Genomic DNA, 20,485 nt, shown 5'->3' on the forward strand with positions numbered 1-20,485 from the left:
TGCTTTAAACTGTAGCATACCAAACAACTAAAATGCCATCATAACACTTCTCACCAACCACAGTGATATTCTTTAAATACAATTCTTTTTCTTTTCAAAGCCAAAATACAATGCATTCTCCATCCCAATGCTTACTTTTCATATAGAAAGAGAAAACACTCCCAGTAAAAATGAAAGCAATACAGCTGCAAATAACCTAACAAATGAAACAGATACTCAAACAAAAACAATGTCTACTGAAGGAGGAAAGGCAGCGTGTGTATTTTTGTTTTACTGGAAAGAGTCAACAACATGACACAGAAAAGATAGAAATTTGAAACAGAAAATCACCCTTGAAAAGGCATTATTGACCAGCCATTCAAATCCTACTGCAGAGAAGGAGAATTTTTGCACTGTCTATGCTAGCAGATAAGCTAGGCACGGAACATTGCTTTCAGTCATGGAAATGTTAGTACTAGCAATAAACTAAGAAACTGAACATACGCTTTCTAGCAGAGCATTGCAACTGTTTAAAGTGTTGATGACATTTTCTTAGAAGAGCTTATCACTGGGACAAATTACAGTTTTTTAGGAGCATATAAACAACCAGCTACCAGAATTCCAGAAAACAAATTATTTAATATCCGGCATAAGGCAGTATAAGAAACAGGAGATGGAATAAAATCACCCAAGTTAATATTTAACTAAAGGAGGAAATGTTTTCATAATAAGTGCTCTATTAGCAAATTTATTAGACACGGTGCTTTTCTTTTTTTTAAGCACTTCCCAATGGAATTAGGACAGACAGACTCTAGGCCAAAATCGTTCTCTTCTTTGCCTACCAGACTATTACAGTCTGACTATCCAGTAAAATTCTCCATCAAGTTCCACGTTTTTCAGGCACTTCTTCTATTTCTTTTTCTTTCCCATCTCCTTTTACCCTACTCATTTTTAATTCAGTCCTCCTGAACTCTGGAAGTATGTCTTTCCGAATTACAAGGTATGGTCTAAGTAGAAAGGGTCTTTAGTGTTTTTTTTTTTTTAAAAAAAAGCAAACACACACATTGATGTAAAACCTCCAACCAACCAATCACCACAACACATGCTTTTTGTGTCTACATGCAGGCTTGCTTACTACTTGGCCTTTGCCCATACTACCCTAACAACTCCCTAGTATGTATTTTCCCATTGCAATTTTTATTTAAAAAGTTAATCATTCCAAAAAGTGTTTTTTTTTCTGTCAATATATACAAAGAATAGTCATTATAAGTCTTGCAAAGTTTTATCTACAAGATAGCTCAATTCTAATTCTTATGCTTTTTTTTTTTTTTTTTTTTTTTAGTAGAAAATGCAACTAGTTTGATGTCTTAGTGGTTGGAAAAGATCTTGGAGGTCTTTTCCAACCTAAGTGATTCTACGATTCTAGGAAAGAACTGTTTCTTAAAGCTTCTGTATTGCATCATTGTCAAGTTAGAACTCTACAAACTATGGGTTGTAACTCGGTCTCCCCGTCAGTAAGAGCTACTTGCAGGTTTACAGAACAAATGCACAGATCAAACTTCTCAAAATCTGCATAAGAAAAATTATTATGCTGATAAAGTGATGATTTAGACTTACCCTAGCCAAACCAAAGATATAAATTCAAACTGCAAAAGCACAAATACTGCCTAACAACATGAGAGCCTGCTGTGTTTATCAGAACTAAGCGATTCAGAAATAACAGCTGCTGAGTCTGCATAACTGTCTCCATGTTTCAAGAAATGTCTCTGTCTTCTTGCCACTAACACTAAAACAATTTTTATAAGGTGCTCTAATATTAACTGATAAATCACTTTTTATTTTAAACTGCAGCTCTTACTTATAAACCACAAAGAATGCATACAGGTAAAATATATCATAAAAGGAGGGTGGACAATTACACAGAATTTGGTGCCTTTTTCACCACTTGGTTGTTTGGCAGTAAGACTACAACCTACAACTTAACGTATGACCTTAGTAAGTCTTATTTAACCGATAGCAATTATATGAAATAATTGTTTCTGTAAGTAGTCTGTTAATAGATAACTGTATTATTATATTAAAGCTTTAATTCACAAGGTTTTATACCAGTTTTAAAAGAACTTAGGATAGTTATATGTTACACACCCTTACTAAGGGGACAATGAAACATATTCGAAAAACAAGGAATTCAAAAAAATGCAGAAATTTAGCTATTATCCTGAAGTATACCTGGAAAAGTATCCTAAATCTTGTTTAGTAAAGCCACAGCCATGAGCCGTCTTAGTTTTTTTCCTGCTACGCTTTGGAAAAGTTGTCACATGAATTCAATTCAGCTCTTGCATTGCCTGTTCCCCCTCTTTAATGCCTCAGCTTATGGCTATTGAATTTTTGATGCTGACAGAAAGCTGTTTAACAAATCTTCATGATTCTTATTCTGGAGGAGTCATTAGATGACCCAGGTAGGGTCTGGGGTTCATGCCTAGTGCTCTACACAAATTATACATAGGATATGTTTTCTAAGCCAGTGAAATGTTCAAATGCTAGCAACATTACATACATACTCAGCTTATTTTTATAGGAGTGACATTGTTTTCTGACTATTTCAGTATCATTTGCTGAACATTTATTGAAGCACAGTAGCACATTTGGTTTAGAGGGATGACTTTAAAATAGCATGTAGGTACTTACTACAAGGATGTCCTAAAACTTTCACTTCATCAATGGCCACATATCCAGGGTGACCTGAAGTTACCACTTCAAAAACAACCTGAGAAGTGAAAAAGAGAATTTCAGTTAGCAGTTTTGTAAAAGAGGAAATATAAAAATACTTTGTTATGGAAAAATACACCAACTCTTTCAACATGCTGAGAACTCCTTGAAAAAGAAGCACAATCAGAAAAGCTTCAAAATGTGTTGTTGTTACTAAAAAGGGCCAGAACATAAATCACATTTTTGTGTTTATCCTGTTTTTGGAGATTTACCAGTGTGGTCATACATAGCTCATAATGAGAAATAACTACGCTCTCTTTCCCCTTATATTTGGTCTGCTAAAATAGTTACCTAAAAGTCATCTTAAGTATTAAAATTCATATTTTATTTTTAATTCTTTCACTTATGGAACACAGTCCTATTTTTATTTAATAAATGACAATTCTGCAGTATACAGAGCTTTATACAGTATCAGACATAAGCATACCTATTTTCATGAATGTATTTTCCACACTCTTAATCTTCCACCAAATGCAGTGAATTAAGTTAAGCAGATCCATATGCCACGGTTTGTTTAATGGCTATAAATAGGTCACAAAATAAATGGACTGTTCTTGTCATTTGAATTAAGCACACTCAAAAGTAAACCTCTCCAAACTTTGGCAGCCTTAGCTTTAACAGCCCGAGAATGTTTATGTGGAATAGAAGGAAACGTGCCAGTAACATTCGCAGGTACATTTCCAAAGCAATGGACACAAAGTTCATGCTCAAAGCCAGGTTGTGATTTATAATCCTTTTTTAAAAATACTTTCCTTTTGCTTGGGAAGTTAACCCTAATTTCCTCTTGTAACTAGTCTTATGACACTGAGGACTGTAAAGTTTCGAAACCACTTTTCACGTATATATTACATTTGACCTTGGAATAAATGCAGAAGGACACTGTGAACCAGAATCTTTACTGCACTTATTTCAGCAGAAGGTTATACATAATGCTAACAAGGACAACATATAGCCTCCCAATATTATATCATCGTTTCCTGCTGCTAAATAAACACTGATAGAACCCTGATCCTGATTTTAAAACAAACCTTGAGGTGAGCTGATTCTTTTATCAACTCTTGCCTCTGCTTTCTCCAGTCTTTCTTGTTGCCTCATCAGGGGACATCAGTCCTCCTCCTCTTTTCTCCTAAATATCACAAGATTCTTCCTAAACTCTGTCTGTTTCTCTTTCTTAAAGTCATCCACCACACAGTTTTTGCACAAACAAGTTCTGCACGACAGATTGTTCAGTCACAAACCCTTGCTTGTGGCCTTCTAAATGCTTGAATGCACTCTGATGGTACTCAGAAGTTGATAACTGCCAACCCAGAGGAACAGAGTGGACAAGGCTATGTATTTGACTCCTTGTGTGCAGCAGAGTATCCATAGCAAGACCATTCAAAATTTCAAAGTATCTCTTCCCTACAGAGAACACTCTTCTGGTGGAACCAGTATGAGGAGCTACCTAAGAAAGCAGAAGTAAGAGAACATACTTCTTGAAGAATAACTTCAATTTAAAGACCTGGAAGAGCCTATCAAATGAAAGTCATTACTACCCTAATCTTAGCAGCCTTGAAATAAAAATACAGAAAGATTGATGACTTGCACATAGTAACCTTGAGTTTCAATGACACCACAAGACTGAAGAAAATGGTTATGTTGTTGCCTTTGCAGGAAGGAAGAGAATACTCCATTAATTGAGGAGCTACCAAGACTACTCACAACAGCATAGGTCTGAAAGACTCTAGGGCATGAAAATTACTGCACAGTGCTGTGAACCTGCAGTTAATTCAGGGGTGTTACAACACAGCAGCGAAGAACAGGGAGTAGACAGCCAGGTCTCAGAAATAGTGGAAAAATTCCAGGGGAAATGTGCTGTCACTGAGCAAGCTCAATCCAAGGGGGGAGGCAAAGACCAGCCTACAAAAACCCAGACGGCTCGGGACAGCTGTGTAAAAATCTTTTTGTTTCTTTCTGACATTCCCTGGTTGCTTTTCGTTTCCTCTGTGGAAAAGAAAAAAAAAAAAAAAAAAAAAGGAAGAAGGAGAAGAAGAAGGTGGAGGATAAGAAAGAGGAGAAGAAGAAGTAGAACGAGAAGAAAAAACTAACTAAGCTAACTGCCTAATTTTTACTGAAACAGAACATTTGCTTGTTTGTTTTTGTTTTGTTTGGTCTCTTTTGGGAAACTCACTACAAGGAGATCTTCACAAAGCCACCTGAAAGGTCTACTATCACTGCAGATTTTTTTCAGGCTCTTCATTTTCAGATATGCTAAATTGTACAGAAGTAAAGGAGGTATTTGCACATACACACCTTTGAAGCAGTCAGCTAAATCATAAGTGTTCTGCTAAAAATATTAGTCAGATAACGGGGATTTAATAATTTTTTTACAAAGCTAATTATAAAGGTCTTTTACAAAGAATTGTCTGGCTTCCAACAAAACCAAATACCTAAGTAGAAGATCTCAAAATAATTTCTGCAATTCATAACTGGGGAGCTTAGCTACAGGTTCTCTGATAAGTTTTAAGTACTTCATTATTGCAATATAATCATGGAAAAAGCTTGTAGATCCTGAACACAAACCAGGTCCTTTGGTTCACTGGTAGAAACAACAACCTCAAAATAACTAAGTCTTATGACTTAATACTTATGACAACATTGAATGACTCAATGAGTGATCTAAAATATTCTGCTTTATCTCTAGACGACATACCAAAAATGTCATTACCACAAATAAGCCAGGCAATGTAGGAAGGAACTGCCAACTGGACATGATATTAAATTACAATTATTGTCGCAAAAGAGGGCAAGTTCCAAAGAAAAGTAATATAGCTTGAAATATTGTCAGTTTAATCAGGCTTCCATTACAGGCAATACCCAAGCTGATACCAACCTACCTGATCATAAGTTTGTGTCTTTTCTGACAGAAAATATGCTTTTTTTTAGCATATGGAAATAGACACTACAGCCAGCAGTGACATACCATAGCCAAAAAGACATCACGGACATGCCTTTTTCTTCATGTATTCAAGAATGCGACTCATACTGCAAGTAATATAATTTCCCATCTGTTCACAGGCTGTAAAATACTATCACCTTCTGTATCCGAATCCACTATTCTGTTTTATGTAAATTAATAAATTAAGATTATGGACTAAAAAAAAATCTGCTTACATGAGCATGCTCCCCTTTTACAGTGAAAAAAGTAATATGATGCTACAGATGGCATGGTTCTGGAGACCCCAGCGAGGGTACTGCATGCTGTAGGGGGGTGCTCAGGACCGGACCTAGAGGCACTCCTGGTAACTCATTTTTCCACTGAAAAGCTGTCATGGCTGTCAGGACTATTCATGGATCCAGATCAGTTTTGTTAATAATTTCCCTAGAAATAAAACCCAGCGACTTATTTCATGTCCAGATTTCTCTGACATACCACATGTAAAAAGTCACTTGTTTAGCAGAGTTTTGCCTTTATACCTCAGACACCAAACTCTGCATTTCCTCCCAGCTGCCGCAACATCTGGGGACAATACAGACTGGCCAAAATAAAGGCGACACCCCAACAGGCTGGGCAGCCCCTTTGATTCTTCAGCCTTTTTATTCCGTCATCTTATCAGGCAGGAAACAACTGGTTAAAGCACCGAATCCGTCTGTTCAGGAAAAACTGGGGCCGGGTGCTGGCCTGGGAGCTGTTTTACACCCAGGCCTGCCAAACAGGAAGCAGGGACGCGGCCTAACATGGCGCGTCCCTGCTCCACCGAAGGGCAAAATTAGCTCCTCGGTTCCTGCCGCTTCCCCCTTCTACGCAGGAACAAAGGAAAGGGGCTGCTCACCAACGTGCACGCTTACTCCTGAAAATGTGCGACTCATGATAACTCGCCCGCTCCCCAGAACAATAGGAATAAATAGCTTTTGTTAGCACACAAACATCGCTCCGTAAATTCCTGCCTTTGCTGTGGCAAAATCACAATGCTTTTAGCCGAAAGGTGGGTTGTACCTAATGTAAACACTCTCTACTTCACAGGACTTAAAATAGTGCTTTGCGAAAACAAGGAGGAAGAAGGACTGTTGGGAAAGCTCCACAATGTCAGGCTCCTTTTCTGCTCCCCAGGAACCGGGCTGAGACGTGCTGCCTTATACTCGCTGCCTGCTCTGCTTTACCCCCAGCATGCCTTTGCTTGGTTATATTGGACATATTGGTTATATTGTCTTTTGGCCTTGAGGGTTGAGCAACTTCTCTCTCCCCTTTTGGACCTGTCCTAGGACTGCCCCCTTTGTTACTGGAGCTACAGCTGCTTCTTCAAAGCCACCTCAACGGAGATTTCTGACCTGGTCCTTCACAGACCATGCACAAAGCTCTCAGAGCTTATTTAGTTGGGCTCTCAGCAGCGTTGCCACACCTACAACGTGGTTAGGCCTCACTGGTTAGGAATTTATTGTATGCCATTTGTGCCCCCATCTATCACTCCTACACAACCACCATTCAGCACTCAAAAGAGCACTTCAGCATATTAAACAACATTTAGGTGGCTGCTGCCAACCTGAGACTCCACAGAAACTTCTTAAGGGTGAACAGCACTAAAAACTGAGCTCGTAATATTAATAAGCTGGCTTATTACATCTCGCTCTTCTTGTTTTTAAATCAGTTGTGGCTGAACATTTCTCTACTGAAGGCACAGAAGTTTTCTTGGTTTAGGAACCAGGGATGGGAAAAAACTACCAGGTCCTTGTTTATATGACAAAAAAAGCATGTCTGCTTACTCTTGGACCTTTTTTTATTGCTGTGTTTTTTTTAAAATGTAGATATATGGTCTGCCCTGACTCATCTTTCTCAAAATACCTACTCAATCACACAACTCAGTGAAGAAGAGCTATTTAAGATTTGTGACCAGTAGTGGTTCAAAAGGCAATATGCATTTCAAAGTTTCTTTTGAGTTCAAAGCACAGTTCAAGAACCGTAGGCGTGCAGTTTAATGCAGCGCATGCAACACATGAGAACATGAGCATGACCTTCACTGCTCAAGAAGCTTCATTCTTTGTCCTAGCTGGTGACTGAAGTACATTGCATGAACAGAACTCCAAGTACAGCCTGTATAAAGCAGGTTCTGAAAGAAATGAAAGTTTAAGTCCAGATTTGAAAGGCAGGTCGGATCTACTGCTTATTCCCTAAACTCCCAATTTACAGGGGAAAGTGTCAAACTGGTAAAGGGTAAATCTCATCTTAGTATGAAGTGGTATACTGTAACTTGTGTCCTTACTGAAAAAGAATACAGGAATTACTCCTTACTCCATTTTCTAATTTCAGCTTCAGAGAAAATTATGTTTAAAGAAGGTGTACTAGCATATACAGTAGCGTACTCCACTGGAAGTTATTTTTAATCATTTCAGTTCCAATTCTGGATTTTAAAACTGCAGTCTTTTGTTTTATCTGTTGTTTTCTCAAGATTTGTTTCAGCTTGGTGTTGCCGTGACTGACTCCCAGCAAATTACAAAAGAAGTACTTCAAAATATAAAAAGTGATAGGGGGGTAGTGTGTAACTTGCTATGGTGCTGTGCCAAATTGCCTGCTTGCAGGGTTAGGAGCTGGAAACACAAGTCTCCCACCAAACTCAACTCTGCAGTGGCATTTCACATATTATAAGGTTCTTAGACTGGATATGCTTCAAAAATGTAAAATATATTTCAAACACTACAAATTGGTCTGAGAATCATTAAGTAACCAGAAAGAAAGAAAAAAAAAAAAAAAAGAGAGAGAGAGGGGAAAAAAAACAACTCTGAAATCAACATTTTTCTTCTCCCACTATAGGATTCAAACAAGGAAAAAAATCAGAACATTAAAGTGAACACTACCAAAAATCTCCCACCCTCTCCTCATTAGAGGAGTAACTTTTTCAGCACTAACTTTATCAAAACCCATCATTTTTAGGGCCTCTTAAACTACCGAGACTGGACCCCAAGAACCTAAAAACCATCTCACCACTTATGGACATCTACATAGCATTTAATCCCCTTTTTCTGTGTACATCTTAATTCTGTTCCAGTATGGAGGAGGTTGACAGAGAAGCCTTACTTTGTTTGCAGGCCATCTAAAATGGCATGATAAACTCTTTCCCTAAGACAAAAATAAGACTAGCTCCTTTAGAAAAATCTAAGCTACTTTGAGACAAACAGATCAGAGACCAAGAGCCACAGCAGAAAAGAACAAGCTGTGCTGATTATCTTTGACCCTTAAAAGGTGCTTAGCAGCTTGAACCTGTGTTACTGCGACTATACTGTAATCGGGAGCTGGACTGCAGTGTAGACATACCCTAAAGTTAAAGGCAGATAGATGTTAAGCAGTAACACTTAGAAGACTATTAATTAAGGAATTAATGTATCTTCATCAGCAGAATACTTCACAATTTAAGTTTAAATATGCAGTAATTAGACTACAATTAGTGTTGCTACATGCAGGTTATCATTGTGATTTATATACATAGTACAGCTTTCATATGGGGTGAAACCTACACAAATAATTACATAGTAAAAAGAAAAGTGTACACTAAGAGAAATTAATGTCTTTGTTCAGAGACTGTACTTCTAAAGAGTCAATTCTAAATGGAAACCCAATGTGAAAGGTATTAGCAAACTTGGATAACTGGTGTTACAATGATAAAACACTACTAATTATTAAATCTTTTGAATGCTTTGCATATGTGTTAATAATATGTGGTTTAAACAAATAAATCTTTAGAAGTTGGATTAAAATTCACTCCACACTACACAATCTAATTTCTATTCAGCTACCATTAGTGGGAGTTATTTTGCCTATGTTCTTCATGAATCAACAGCAAAACAGACTAACACCATTGTGTTTTTAAGCATCCCAGCTTGCATAAATATTACAACTCTGGAATGTTATCGTGCCATTTGTCTCTAGTACATTTTGGTTTCATTTGCAGCTAGACACCTTGTAGGTGTCCTATTAATGGACTGGAACTATAGAGTATTCACAAATATGCAGATGCCTATGTGAATATGCAATTTAAAACACAACAAAACAAAACAGACAACAACATTGTTTTCTCTCTTCATCTACTAAAGCAGAGCCTTTTCCTGAACACTACTTCTAGGAAACTACCAGCCTTCATATATGAAAAGTTAAAAAGGATGCAAAGGATGCTATCTTTTCTTAAATAATCTTCTCAGCAGACTGTTCTTAGTTTTGTGCAATAAGGTCAGCCAGACGCAGATAATCCTTGGGAGAAACTTTTGTAGTTTTTGGATTTTATGTGAAAAATACATGGTTTTGTGACAAAAGAGCTCCGAATTTTGGAATCAAAAGAATAAAAGCTTAGGAAACAGAACCAGTGCTAGACACATATCAGATGGGCCCTTTGCTTCCTCCCACCACACATTAAGCAATCTGAGCTCCCACCTAACTTGTACATGTTCTCACAAGGCTCACATATATCCTTTCTCCTCCTCCTGCTCTTCTCCCAGGTGATGCAGATAACTTCTCACCTCCCCCCAAAACAGACTTCATGATGAAGAAAGAGCATGGAAAAAGATAAAAGGAGTTCAGAAGAGCAAGTGCTGGATTCTGCACCTGGGATGGGGCAACCCTGGACAGATGTACAGACTGGGGGACAAGATGTTGGAGAGTGGCCCCACAAAAAGGGATCTGGAGTTCTGATCGACAGCAAGCTGAACACAAGCCAGCAGTGTGCCCTGGCAGCCAGGAAGGCCAGACACATCCTGGGGTGCATCAGGCACAGCATTGCTAGCCAGTTGAGGGAAGGGATTGTCCTGCTCTGCACTGTGCTGGTGTGGCCTCACCTCGAGTGCTGTGTGCAGTTTTGGTTGACACAAAGTAAGGACATAAAATTACTAGAGAGTGTCCAAAGGAGGGCTACAAAGATGGTGCAGAGTCTGGAGAGGAAGATGTATGAGGAGCAGCTGAGGTCCCTTGGTTTGTTCAGCCCCGAGCAGAGCAGGCTGAGGGGAGGCCTCATGGCAGCCTGCAGCTCCCTCACGAGGGGAGCGGAGGGGCAGGCGCTGAGCTCTGCTCTCTGGGGACAGTGACAGGACCCGAGGGGACGGCATGGAGCTGGGACAGGGGAGGGTCAGGCTGGGGGTTAGGGAAAGGGTCTGCACCCAGAGGGTGGTCAGGCACTGGAACAGGCTCCCCAGGGATGTGGTCATGGCACCAAGCTGCCAGAGTTCAAGAAGCTCTCAGACATCAGGTCTGGTTTTTGGGTGGCCCTGTGTGGAGCCAGGAGTTGGACTCAATGGTCCTTGTGGGTCCCTTCCAGCTTGGGATATTCTGCGATTATATGATCCTATGAGAAACAATGAGAAATTGCAGGTGTCACCGGGCGAGTGAGAAAATTGCATTAGAGATTTCTGAGAGAACAGAAGCAACCAAAATAGAGGTGACTGACCATAAGCTATGAAATTGAGAGCTTCCTCAAGAATAAATTATCTTATCTACATCAAAACCAGTGAAGCTATACTATTTTATACTAATTCCTTGGGCCTCCACAGATATTGCTATAACATAAGACATTTTGGCACATCAGCTAAATTGCAATACCTTAGCAGGTCTAATTTCAGACCATATGCAGCAAATGCAAAGAAAATGACTTACTATATTCCTCAGTGAACAAAGTACAGATTGTGCCAAAATATCTATATTTTCAGAGGTTAAGAAAGTACATGGAGTCCATTACTGACAGACTCAGGTGTCTATTACATATCAGCTAATGCATGGTAATTTATCAAACTGCAGTACCTGATCCAAGCATGTAAGGGTTCACCTACGAATAAAGGTGAACAATACAGAGTTCAGGTCTCAAGGGGGAAGTAGGTTAGTGAGGTTATCTTCCTATTTCAATGTCCAAATATCCATATTCCTCAGATATCAGTTAGATGTATCATATTGTTAGAAATCTGACACAGATTATTATTATTGTTACCAACAACAGATTTATAACTCTTTGGTCTTCCTATATTTTTTGTCAAAATTTTAATTTAGCTTAAAATTTACTAATCAAAGTATGGGCTTCTTCTCTTAAAAATCCCCTGTCCACATTATCATTTTGGTTCAGAGCTTCAGTGAGGCTTTGAAGCACATTCTTTATTTTCACTGACTGTTCACAGAGCAGTTTGGCTGCACCCAAACCAGATTCTTTTCAGAAGAAATTACATTGGAATTTCCTCTACTATCTCAGTCCAAACCCTGGTGGGGACATTATAGAATAATAGAATCATAGGTTGGAATTATCATTTAGGTTGGAAAAGATCTCTAAGACCATCTAGTCCAACCTTTAACCTAGCATTGCCAAGTCCACCATTAAACCATGTCACTAAGCTCTATATCTAACATGTTTTTTGAAGACCTCCAGGGATGGTGACTCAACTACTTCCCTGGGCAGGCTGTTCCAATCCTTCACAACCCTTTCAGTGCAAAATTCCTCATATCCAACTTAAACCTCCCGTGGCGTAACTTAACTCCATTTCCTCTTGTCTTATCACTTGATGCTTATGAGAAGAGCCCAATCCCCACGTTGCTATAGCCTCCTTCAAGGTAACTATAGGAACAATAAGGAACAATAAGGTCTCCCCTGAGCCTCCTTTTCTCCAGACTAAACAACCCCAGCTCCTTTAGCTGCTCTTCATAAGGCTTGTTCTCTAGACACTTCAGCTTTGTGTCCTTTTCTGGACATGCTCCAGCACCTTAATGTCCTTCTTGTAGTGAGGGACCCAAAACTGAACACAGTACTTGAGGTGCAGCCTCACCAGAGCAGAGTACAGAGGGATAATCACTTCCCTGACCACTCTGGTGGCCACTCTGCTTCTGATACAAGTGAGGGTGCCACTGGCCTTCTTGGCCACCTGGGCACACCGATGGCTTATTCAACTGGCTATCAACCAACACCTCCAGGCAACTTTCCAGTCACTCCTCCCCTAGCCTGTAGTATTGCATGGGGTTGTTGTGACTCAAGTGAAGTACCCAGTACTTATGATCCAGATGAAGGCATAAATGACACAGTCACGCATTCACTCAGCATCTGCAAAACATACACGCACTGTCTAACTCTCCTGAACCACCCAGAAAGCTCACAAATCCCCCCAGAAGATGCCATGTTACCAAGCACCCAGTTATATCCCATGTCAGCCACGAAATTGTCTGTGGGATGCTCTGCTCCTCTCCTATTGTCCACCGAGGCAAACAACACAGACCACTCCTCATTTCATTCAAGACAGAAAGGCTCTTTGACACCACTGGAGGACTTTCTCAACACCAGCATCAGATTCGTAATATGGGTCCCACAACCTTGCAGAAAGGTGCCCTTTCAGCTTGTGAGAAGTGAAGCTGTGGCTAAACCAAGCTTGGACTCTGTGGTCAGGATATGGCCTCATGCCCCAGAGAGGCAAGTAGTACACAGTTTCTCCCACAACGCTAAGGAGAACCTGAGCTTTGCTTTTCTGGAAAAGGTGCCAGTATCCCTCCATCCAGTCTTGGGCAGAAAGCCACATTGGGTGTGAATATGTACCCTGTCAATTCTCCCTGCACAACCCAGGAACACATTGACAGAAGCAAGAAGAAATGAAGACTCATAGATCTCTGTCACCGCTGCAGTGCACCTGCCCAGCTTGAAGCTGGTTAGCCAGCAACCAGTATGAATCATGGGCTGTAAGGACAGAAAGCAATCACACTCTTAAACAAAGGGATATGTGACTTTGTTCAGGGATCCTGAATTTTTACACAAGAATGACAAAGTTGTGGTGCAATCCTACAGGGGATCAACTCAACGGCATGCTCTTTTGGGTCTTTTTTGCACCCACTGCCAGGTATCCCATGTTCCAAGGACAAGACAGTCAATTGTGGGTGAAGTAATCACAGGGGAAAGAACTCCAGAAAGTAATTCAGCTTGTGTGTTGTTTTATTCCTTTGAGAAAAAAAAAAAAAAAGGGTTCAAAAGGAAGAGCTTCAGTTCCCTTGAGACATCTTCACAGATCAGCTGCTGCAGACAGAGAAGAAAGTTCACTATCACCCCACAGAGTATCTCCCAGTGGATGCTTGGATGCTGCCAAACTAATTCTGAAAAATATGGATGGGGCAGCAAACACCTGGTCACTCGTGACACATGGGATCAGAAGTGGGACTCTACCACATGTGATGCTGGTGGTCAGGGCATCGATGTAGGAATTAAGATGCTGGCACCCTCTGCATAACACACACACAGAAAGCACCATGGAAGGACTACATTGCACTTCCTAGGGAGGTCTGCAGCGAAATAACCCCTGTCTTTGGGATAGCTTTCCTCCAGAAAGCTTCAAAGCTTAAGTATAGTGACAAATTTTAGCCCATGGGACCAAACTAAATTCAAACCAAGCTTTCCACACTGCAAGTGAAGATGACAGGAGCCTGAACAACAACTTTGGTCTGTTCCTATTACAGCAAATCACTTGCTCACGTAGACACTATTTTCATGGGAAGGAGAAAAGCTGTTGAACTACTGTACAACAGTAAATAACTCTATAATCTTTAAACTTTCCTACAGAGAAGCAGCACTCTAAGGAAGTGGCAAGTGAAACCCTCACTAAATCTTTAGGATGTAATCACAAGCACATTCCTATGATAGTAACTGTTCTATTTACGATTAGTATTGGACAGAACAAATGGATATTGCATTCAAACTGACGACTCAAGCTGAGGATTCAGAGGACTCTGCCGGTTCTAAAGCAACAAGTATTGCTCACCTAAATCAAACTTGAAGACTCTACTGCAGTAAAATCTATCGACATTCAATTCCAGCATCCCTAATGAACTGAAAGAATGAGTGAATTTATTATAGAGAAACCAACGTGATTGACTGGAATCAATGGCAAATTTTCTGAATTGTTTCAATCTGATTATTTCATCTGCGTTCAAAGTGTGTGTGTGCATACATCTCATACACTTCCATAAATATATGTAAACATATAAACACAGCCATATTCATGTAAAAACATTTAGCATCATCTGCAAAAATATAATTGAGATAAAGATCAACAAAACACACTGAAACATATTTTGATTTAAAGTCAAAATGGTAATTAAGAGCAGGTGCCTACTATGAGGAACAAAAATTCATAAAAAGTGAAGCATACCTGATAAAAATGGGGCCAGAAAGTGCTAATTGCCAGCTCTGCTCTGTTCCAAGTGCCAGTGGTAGATGTGTTCCAGACTGGGTTACCAATAGGACCATCATTAACTTTCACATATACATTCAGAATGCCAGGGCTAGATCCACTCTTGCTTGCAACATAATAGTGGAAATCAATACAATGTGTGTCATTTTCTTTTAGATGGGGCAGCAGGAGGTGAGCTTTCTGTCCTGCAAATCTCCCAGATGTATTCACCAACATGAAAGAACCTGCAAAACAAAGTCACTGTTTCAGTTTTTTCATTATTTTAATTTCTTCTCCCTATTACAACAGCTCACAATTAAAGCATCATTAAACAAATGATCATTTTGCCTTGCTTCTGCTAATATAATAGTAATTTGTATTTAATCTCAAATTACTTTTGTGAATCTCAAGATAATTTTCCAAAGCTAGTAAATATTAGAATCCTCACTTTACATATGGAAAAAGAAAGAAAAATAAAACAACAAACCCCCCTGCAGTGATCTTCACTGCACTGAATCTACAAATGCTAGGAGAAAATCAATTGCAGGTGGAAACTATCTGAGCATTTCTCCATGCTGGGTCCCAGTGAAATCAAGGACAAATCTACGTGCATAGATGCTGGGAGGCAGTAGCTAATGGAGATGTGGCCTGAAATGTTCTCAATTCCTTAGCCACTCTCCAGCTTACCACCAGCTACTTCCTTTACAAATGAAGTGTGGACACTTAATTATCTCTTGGTCTCAAGAGGTGAGAAAAGAAGGAAGAACAGAAAATACCCAGCAAATTGTTAAGTTGTATAGAAAAAAAAAAGGGGGGGGGGGGGAGGGGGAGATGGAGGGAATATTACAGTAGGATCCTAACTTCAAAACCAGTAAAGGTATAAATAAAGGTATAAACACTTGAACGACCCTCACAAGAGCATCCAGTCAACTTACGCGCTACTTTTTAGTGCCTATTAATGCACTTCATTGAAGTGTACCTTCAAAATAATCAACTTACGCAACAGATGTGCAATTTAAAAAATCTGAATGACTATACAGTCATTTTATTAGAATAATACAAAGTGATGTTCAAGACATTCATATCACTGTGATGAAAAAAACCCAAAGCCAAAGGAAAAAATTCCACTAATGCATATACTGTGATACCATACAAGAAAATAAAATTAAACAGTTGTACTTTCAACCAAGGACTTCTCAATGCAACACAATGAAACACAGAAATAAAAAGGTATGTTAAAGCCTGCATTTTTCATAAAAGTCCAAAGAAAATGGATATGTTATAGATGCATGCTAAAAATCCGTAACTACATGCTTTTATAAAAGTACAAGCACACACATTTCTCAAGCAGTTACTAGAAAACAAATTTTTTTGTTTTTCAATTTGATGTGCAATGATACCCTGGAATTTGAATAGGATGCAAACTCTTAAGTAATTTCTGGAAATGGAATGTAAGTATCGACACCTTCAGTCCAGACTGCACCTTTATCTTAAGTAGGTTTAATTATTCAATAATACAGTTTTGCAGCTATTCTAAATTATTTATCAAGTATAACTTCTCATTAATTTTCAATCCAGACAAAATAATTGAGTTTCTAAAGTTGACGAAAACTTAAATGAAATGTGATACAAAGGAATCTGAATGTATTATTACCTAAAAGGCAATATAACATACTGGGACAATTCCTCATGCATTAGTAATGTAAGCCAAAGTCACTAACTTGCTTCTCCAATTAAAATCTCATACTGGAAACAACAGACACAAGAAGACTCCTGTCCTCAGTTTGGTGTGTGCAGAGAAGACTAACCAAGTTAGCAGTATTCAGTCTTTCCACTCCTTTCTTTAGTAGGATGGTTCCTAAGTTGTGCATGGTCTTGGGATGATCGAAGTATAAAATCTCCCTGCGCTGGAATTTTAGATCCTGTTGCTCAGTAACTAACTAGGATGCTGAAGGATGAAGAATGAATAGGCAGCCAGCTAGAATAAGAATTACTCCTGTTATATGATCAATAACACGTTTCTCCATCTTCATAACACAACAAAAGGTTTAAAATAAAAGCCACAAAAGTATATTTGGGTGTAAAGAGAAAGCAAATAAATTTTAAATTTAACCACATGGATCTTTGCTTTAAGCAGGCAGGAAATAAACCAATATTCCTTCCATCATTTAGGACATCCTCTGCCATTCAATTACTTCATTTAAACTTAAAATACAAAACCTTTGATATAGTTACAGTTTGCTATCAAGACAGCAGTAACAATGTTTATGAGTTCGTTAAAAACTAACTGGCCAGCTTTCTGTATCTTAACACTAAGAGTGCTGTGGAGAAAAGTGCATCTGTTCTTAGCCACCTTGAAATTTCAAACAAATATCTACCTGATAACTCAGCCAATTTTATACCTGCTTGATAGAAGTATCATGTTAAGAACTATTTAACTTCTATCATCCTGAATTATGTAGTACGTACTGCACAACTGAACCATGTGACAAATTATCAGGAGCTTAAGAGAGGAAATACAGTCAGCCTGTTCTGAATATATCTGTAACTCCCTTGTTGAAAATGAAAAAGTATGAAAGAACATCACCGTAAACAGTACAAATCTTACTTTCCCCTTTGTAAGAACACGGAATCTTTTAAGAGAACTAAATTAAGCTGCAGTGTATCTTTCAGATACGCTGTTTTAGTTTTTCTGCTAGGAAGTACCTGGCAAGCTCTTCCTAGCTCATGAGGCATGGAGTGGGAGACAGTGACGTAAATGCGTCCTTTCAATTGTTTCGCTGAACTACGGGCTGAATCTCAGGAAATGAGACACACAAAAGTGCCCCTAAACTCCACCAGGCAGCTCTTTTGGGACACTTTAATCCCAGTCACACAGGTCTCACCAACCAACACTTCCAGAAGCTGAGGTTTCTTTTGTTCCAGCACATCTGCAACAGCACGTTCACTCAGATTCAGTCATCAAGGTCGTTCAGCCATCTAGCATGAGTTGATTAAGTAACCTGTACTAATTGTGCTGTTTCAAACATAGCAACTTCTGCTCTAAGCCTAAACATAGCCTCTAGACAGCATGCTGGATGTGCAGCATGGGCACAAGAAGCCTCGGGTACACCCAACCTACAGCTCATGGACAAATCATGAGGAAAGCTAGCAGCTTTCTGGGGGTCTGACTAAAGCTAATCTAAAAGAAAACAAGGGTAATAAATGTCATGGAAGCCCCCAGTTGGCTCCTTAACCCTTCATTAGCCCTTGCCTGTAAAAGGTGGCCAGCTCACGAAGGAATTCTATCTGTTTTCTTCGGCAGTACTCAGATTTCCCTTCAAGGGAACTCTGATAAAGTTCGAATTTCAGAGGTAAAAATGCAATGAAATAATCAGGTGTAAGTGTGAGCAAATTCTGTAAAATCAAGGCAAAAATCACCATGTGCAACGCATTAGAATTTAGACCTTAGCTGCTACACCTACTTCTAACTATGGATCTCTGCACAAGAAAGAAAAACAAACTAATATGCATTAAAATGAAAAGGCATAATCATTACACAGAAACTATTACATGCATTTTACTTGAAACCATACAGTGTCTGCAAAGGAAAGAAAAAAGTGAATCGAATCCATTAAAATCTTTCTTACAATGTTTTTGGTGTTTTTTGGTTTTTGTTTTTTTTTTTCAGATCAACTTGTCTTCAATGTTAAGTCATGTAGAAATTTTCTCTTACAACTTTTACTATTGTCATCTGTTAAACTGATTGCTAAAATAATACTATGCCAGATGGTTATATAAATCTAAAGCATGTGGATAAACTCCATACGCAAATACCTAAACACCTGATTTTGACTGAATAAAAACAGGAGTTCTCAGCCTTGAAAGGAAAAAAACTCACGACATGCTTTCTTTGCTAGAGAGCATTAGCAGAGAGTAGATCGGTTCCCCAGCATTGCTTATTGCACATTTGGGCACCTGACAAAAAATAAACTCAGGTATTCACTGGTGTATCAACTAGCTAACAGCTACCTGTAAGGGAATGGGAACTAGAGTAAGATTTCAGTAAGAAAACACACAAAATTATAATCAACGCAGTACTCCTAAGAAGAGATAGTAAATGTGCATGCTACCATAAATATATTCCTTTTAAACTGCATTATTTCCCTAGATGTACTTTCATGTTTAAACACATGGATGATGATAGTTTCCTTAGTCAGAAAGTTTAATAGGGATTTACCTGGGTGTAGTGCTTAGCTCCATGTTTAGGCACTAAATTTAAATTAATAGTTCAAAACGATACACTGAAATAAAACCTAAGGTAGCCAATGGTCCTCAGCATCCATTAAATTCAGGCTTCTTTAATCCACGTGTATTAAAAGGCACAGAGTTGCTATGTCATCCATATTTCATCATTTTACCTAGAGGGTTTAAATCTACAAACTGGTGGATTTGCTACAGTTACTGTCGTTGTTTACAGTTCCCCACTGCACAACGTTCCAGCAGTAATTCAGCAAATATTTGGTACACTGAAATATTAATTCGAAGATACAACACCTGAGAAAGACAATGCAAACTAGAGTTGGTCCAGAGTAAACGGGCGATTGAATGTCCCAGTAATTCTCATTAACATCAGTGGAAATTTTCTGTGAGAAAAGCACGGAGGAAAATGAAAATCCTACAATGTTTATTCCAGCAGTTACCCAGCATTAAACAGTATCATGACAGATCTTATTAGGGTCTTGTACACAAGAAGATGCCCAAAAGATAGAGTGACACAAGAACAGCAAAAAAAAAAAAGATCCCAGTATGTGTTTAAAAAAAAAAAATAAAAATCTGACAACTGGAAAAGCAATATACACTTCTACAAAAATGATGGAAATGGCACAAGAGAGATTTCCCAGTCACTTCTGCAAGTTTTTACTGTGTCACATCACCTTGTTAAGAGACACTTTTTATACCTGGAATGTCAAATCCAATGAAATTGAATGCAGTATCATTTTTCATGCACGAAGAAAAAGTGACTACTGAGCAAAGAAAGTTACTTTGTTGATTTTTTCACAAATCCTATACATGGTTGAGCACAAATGATTAGTTTTCCTTCCAGACCGTAACATACAGAACCTACCCAGGAACTGTGATTTCATTGATACGATAATAAATAGAAGAAAAATAGTACTGGAGTTTGACTTATGTAAGCATCAATGTTTGATGATTTTGGCTCTCAGTATTTGAAAAATGTGCTAAATGAAGCAGAGCAGAAATTCTGATTTTAATCACAGATATTCTGTGTATTACCTTATTAACAAAACAACCTTCAGGTGCAGAAATGCTTCTCTGTAAGGCTGAAAAGTATCGAAATGCCCCGTTATCAAAAATGCTCTGATTAGGTAGTTACAAAGGGTACTTTTTATTGACTGAACAGCATTCCCTAAAGGCCAGCCAACCCTAGAGCTGTCACTCACTGCAGGTGGCTACCACCATGGTATCATTTCTACCACAGCTGCTGTGAGTGCCCTATGCTAGATATGACTGCCCAAGATGCTGGAACTGCTGTGCATTTGCAGACAAATTGCAAGTATCGAGCATACGACTTTCAGATAGAGCGGTCAACATAACT

The 20,485-nt window shown here is 38.8% G+C and overlaps 1 protein-coding gene across 5 annotated transcripts in view; it reads right to left on the reverse strand.

Annotated features, from left to right (window-relative positions):
* The window catches only part of PTPRM (protein tyrosine phosphatase receptor type M), a 462,170-nt gene that overhangs the window by 300,593 nt on the left and 141,092 nt on the right, over positions 1 to 20,485 (reverse strand). For all 5 annotated transcript variants that reach the window (XM_082753666.1, XM_082753665.1, XM_082753667.1 and 2 more), the window contains exons 3-4: positions 14,866 to 15,131; positions 2,668 to 2,746 (exon numbers count right to left, since the gene is read on the reverse strand). In XM_082753666.1, the coding sequence (XP_082609792.1) occupies positions 2,668 to 2,746; positions 14,866 to 15,131 (345 nt within the window). The remainder of the gene's footprint in view (positions 1 to 2,667; positions 2,747 to 14,865; positions 15,132 to 20,485) is intronic.

Source organism: Aythya marila (assembly GCF_965140915.1).
Source record: "Aythya marila genome assembly, chromosome: 2".
In the NCBI taxonomy this organism is placed as follows: domain Eukaryota; kingdom Metazoa; phylum Chordata; class Aves; order Anseriformes; family Anatidae; genus Aythya; species Aythya marila.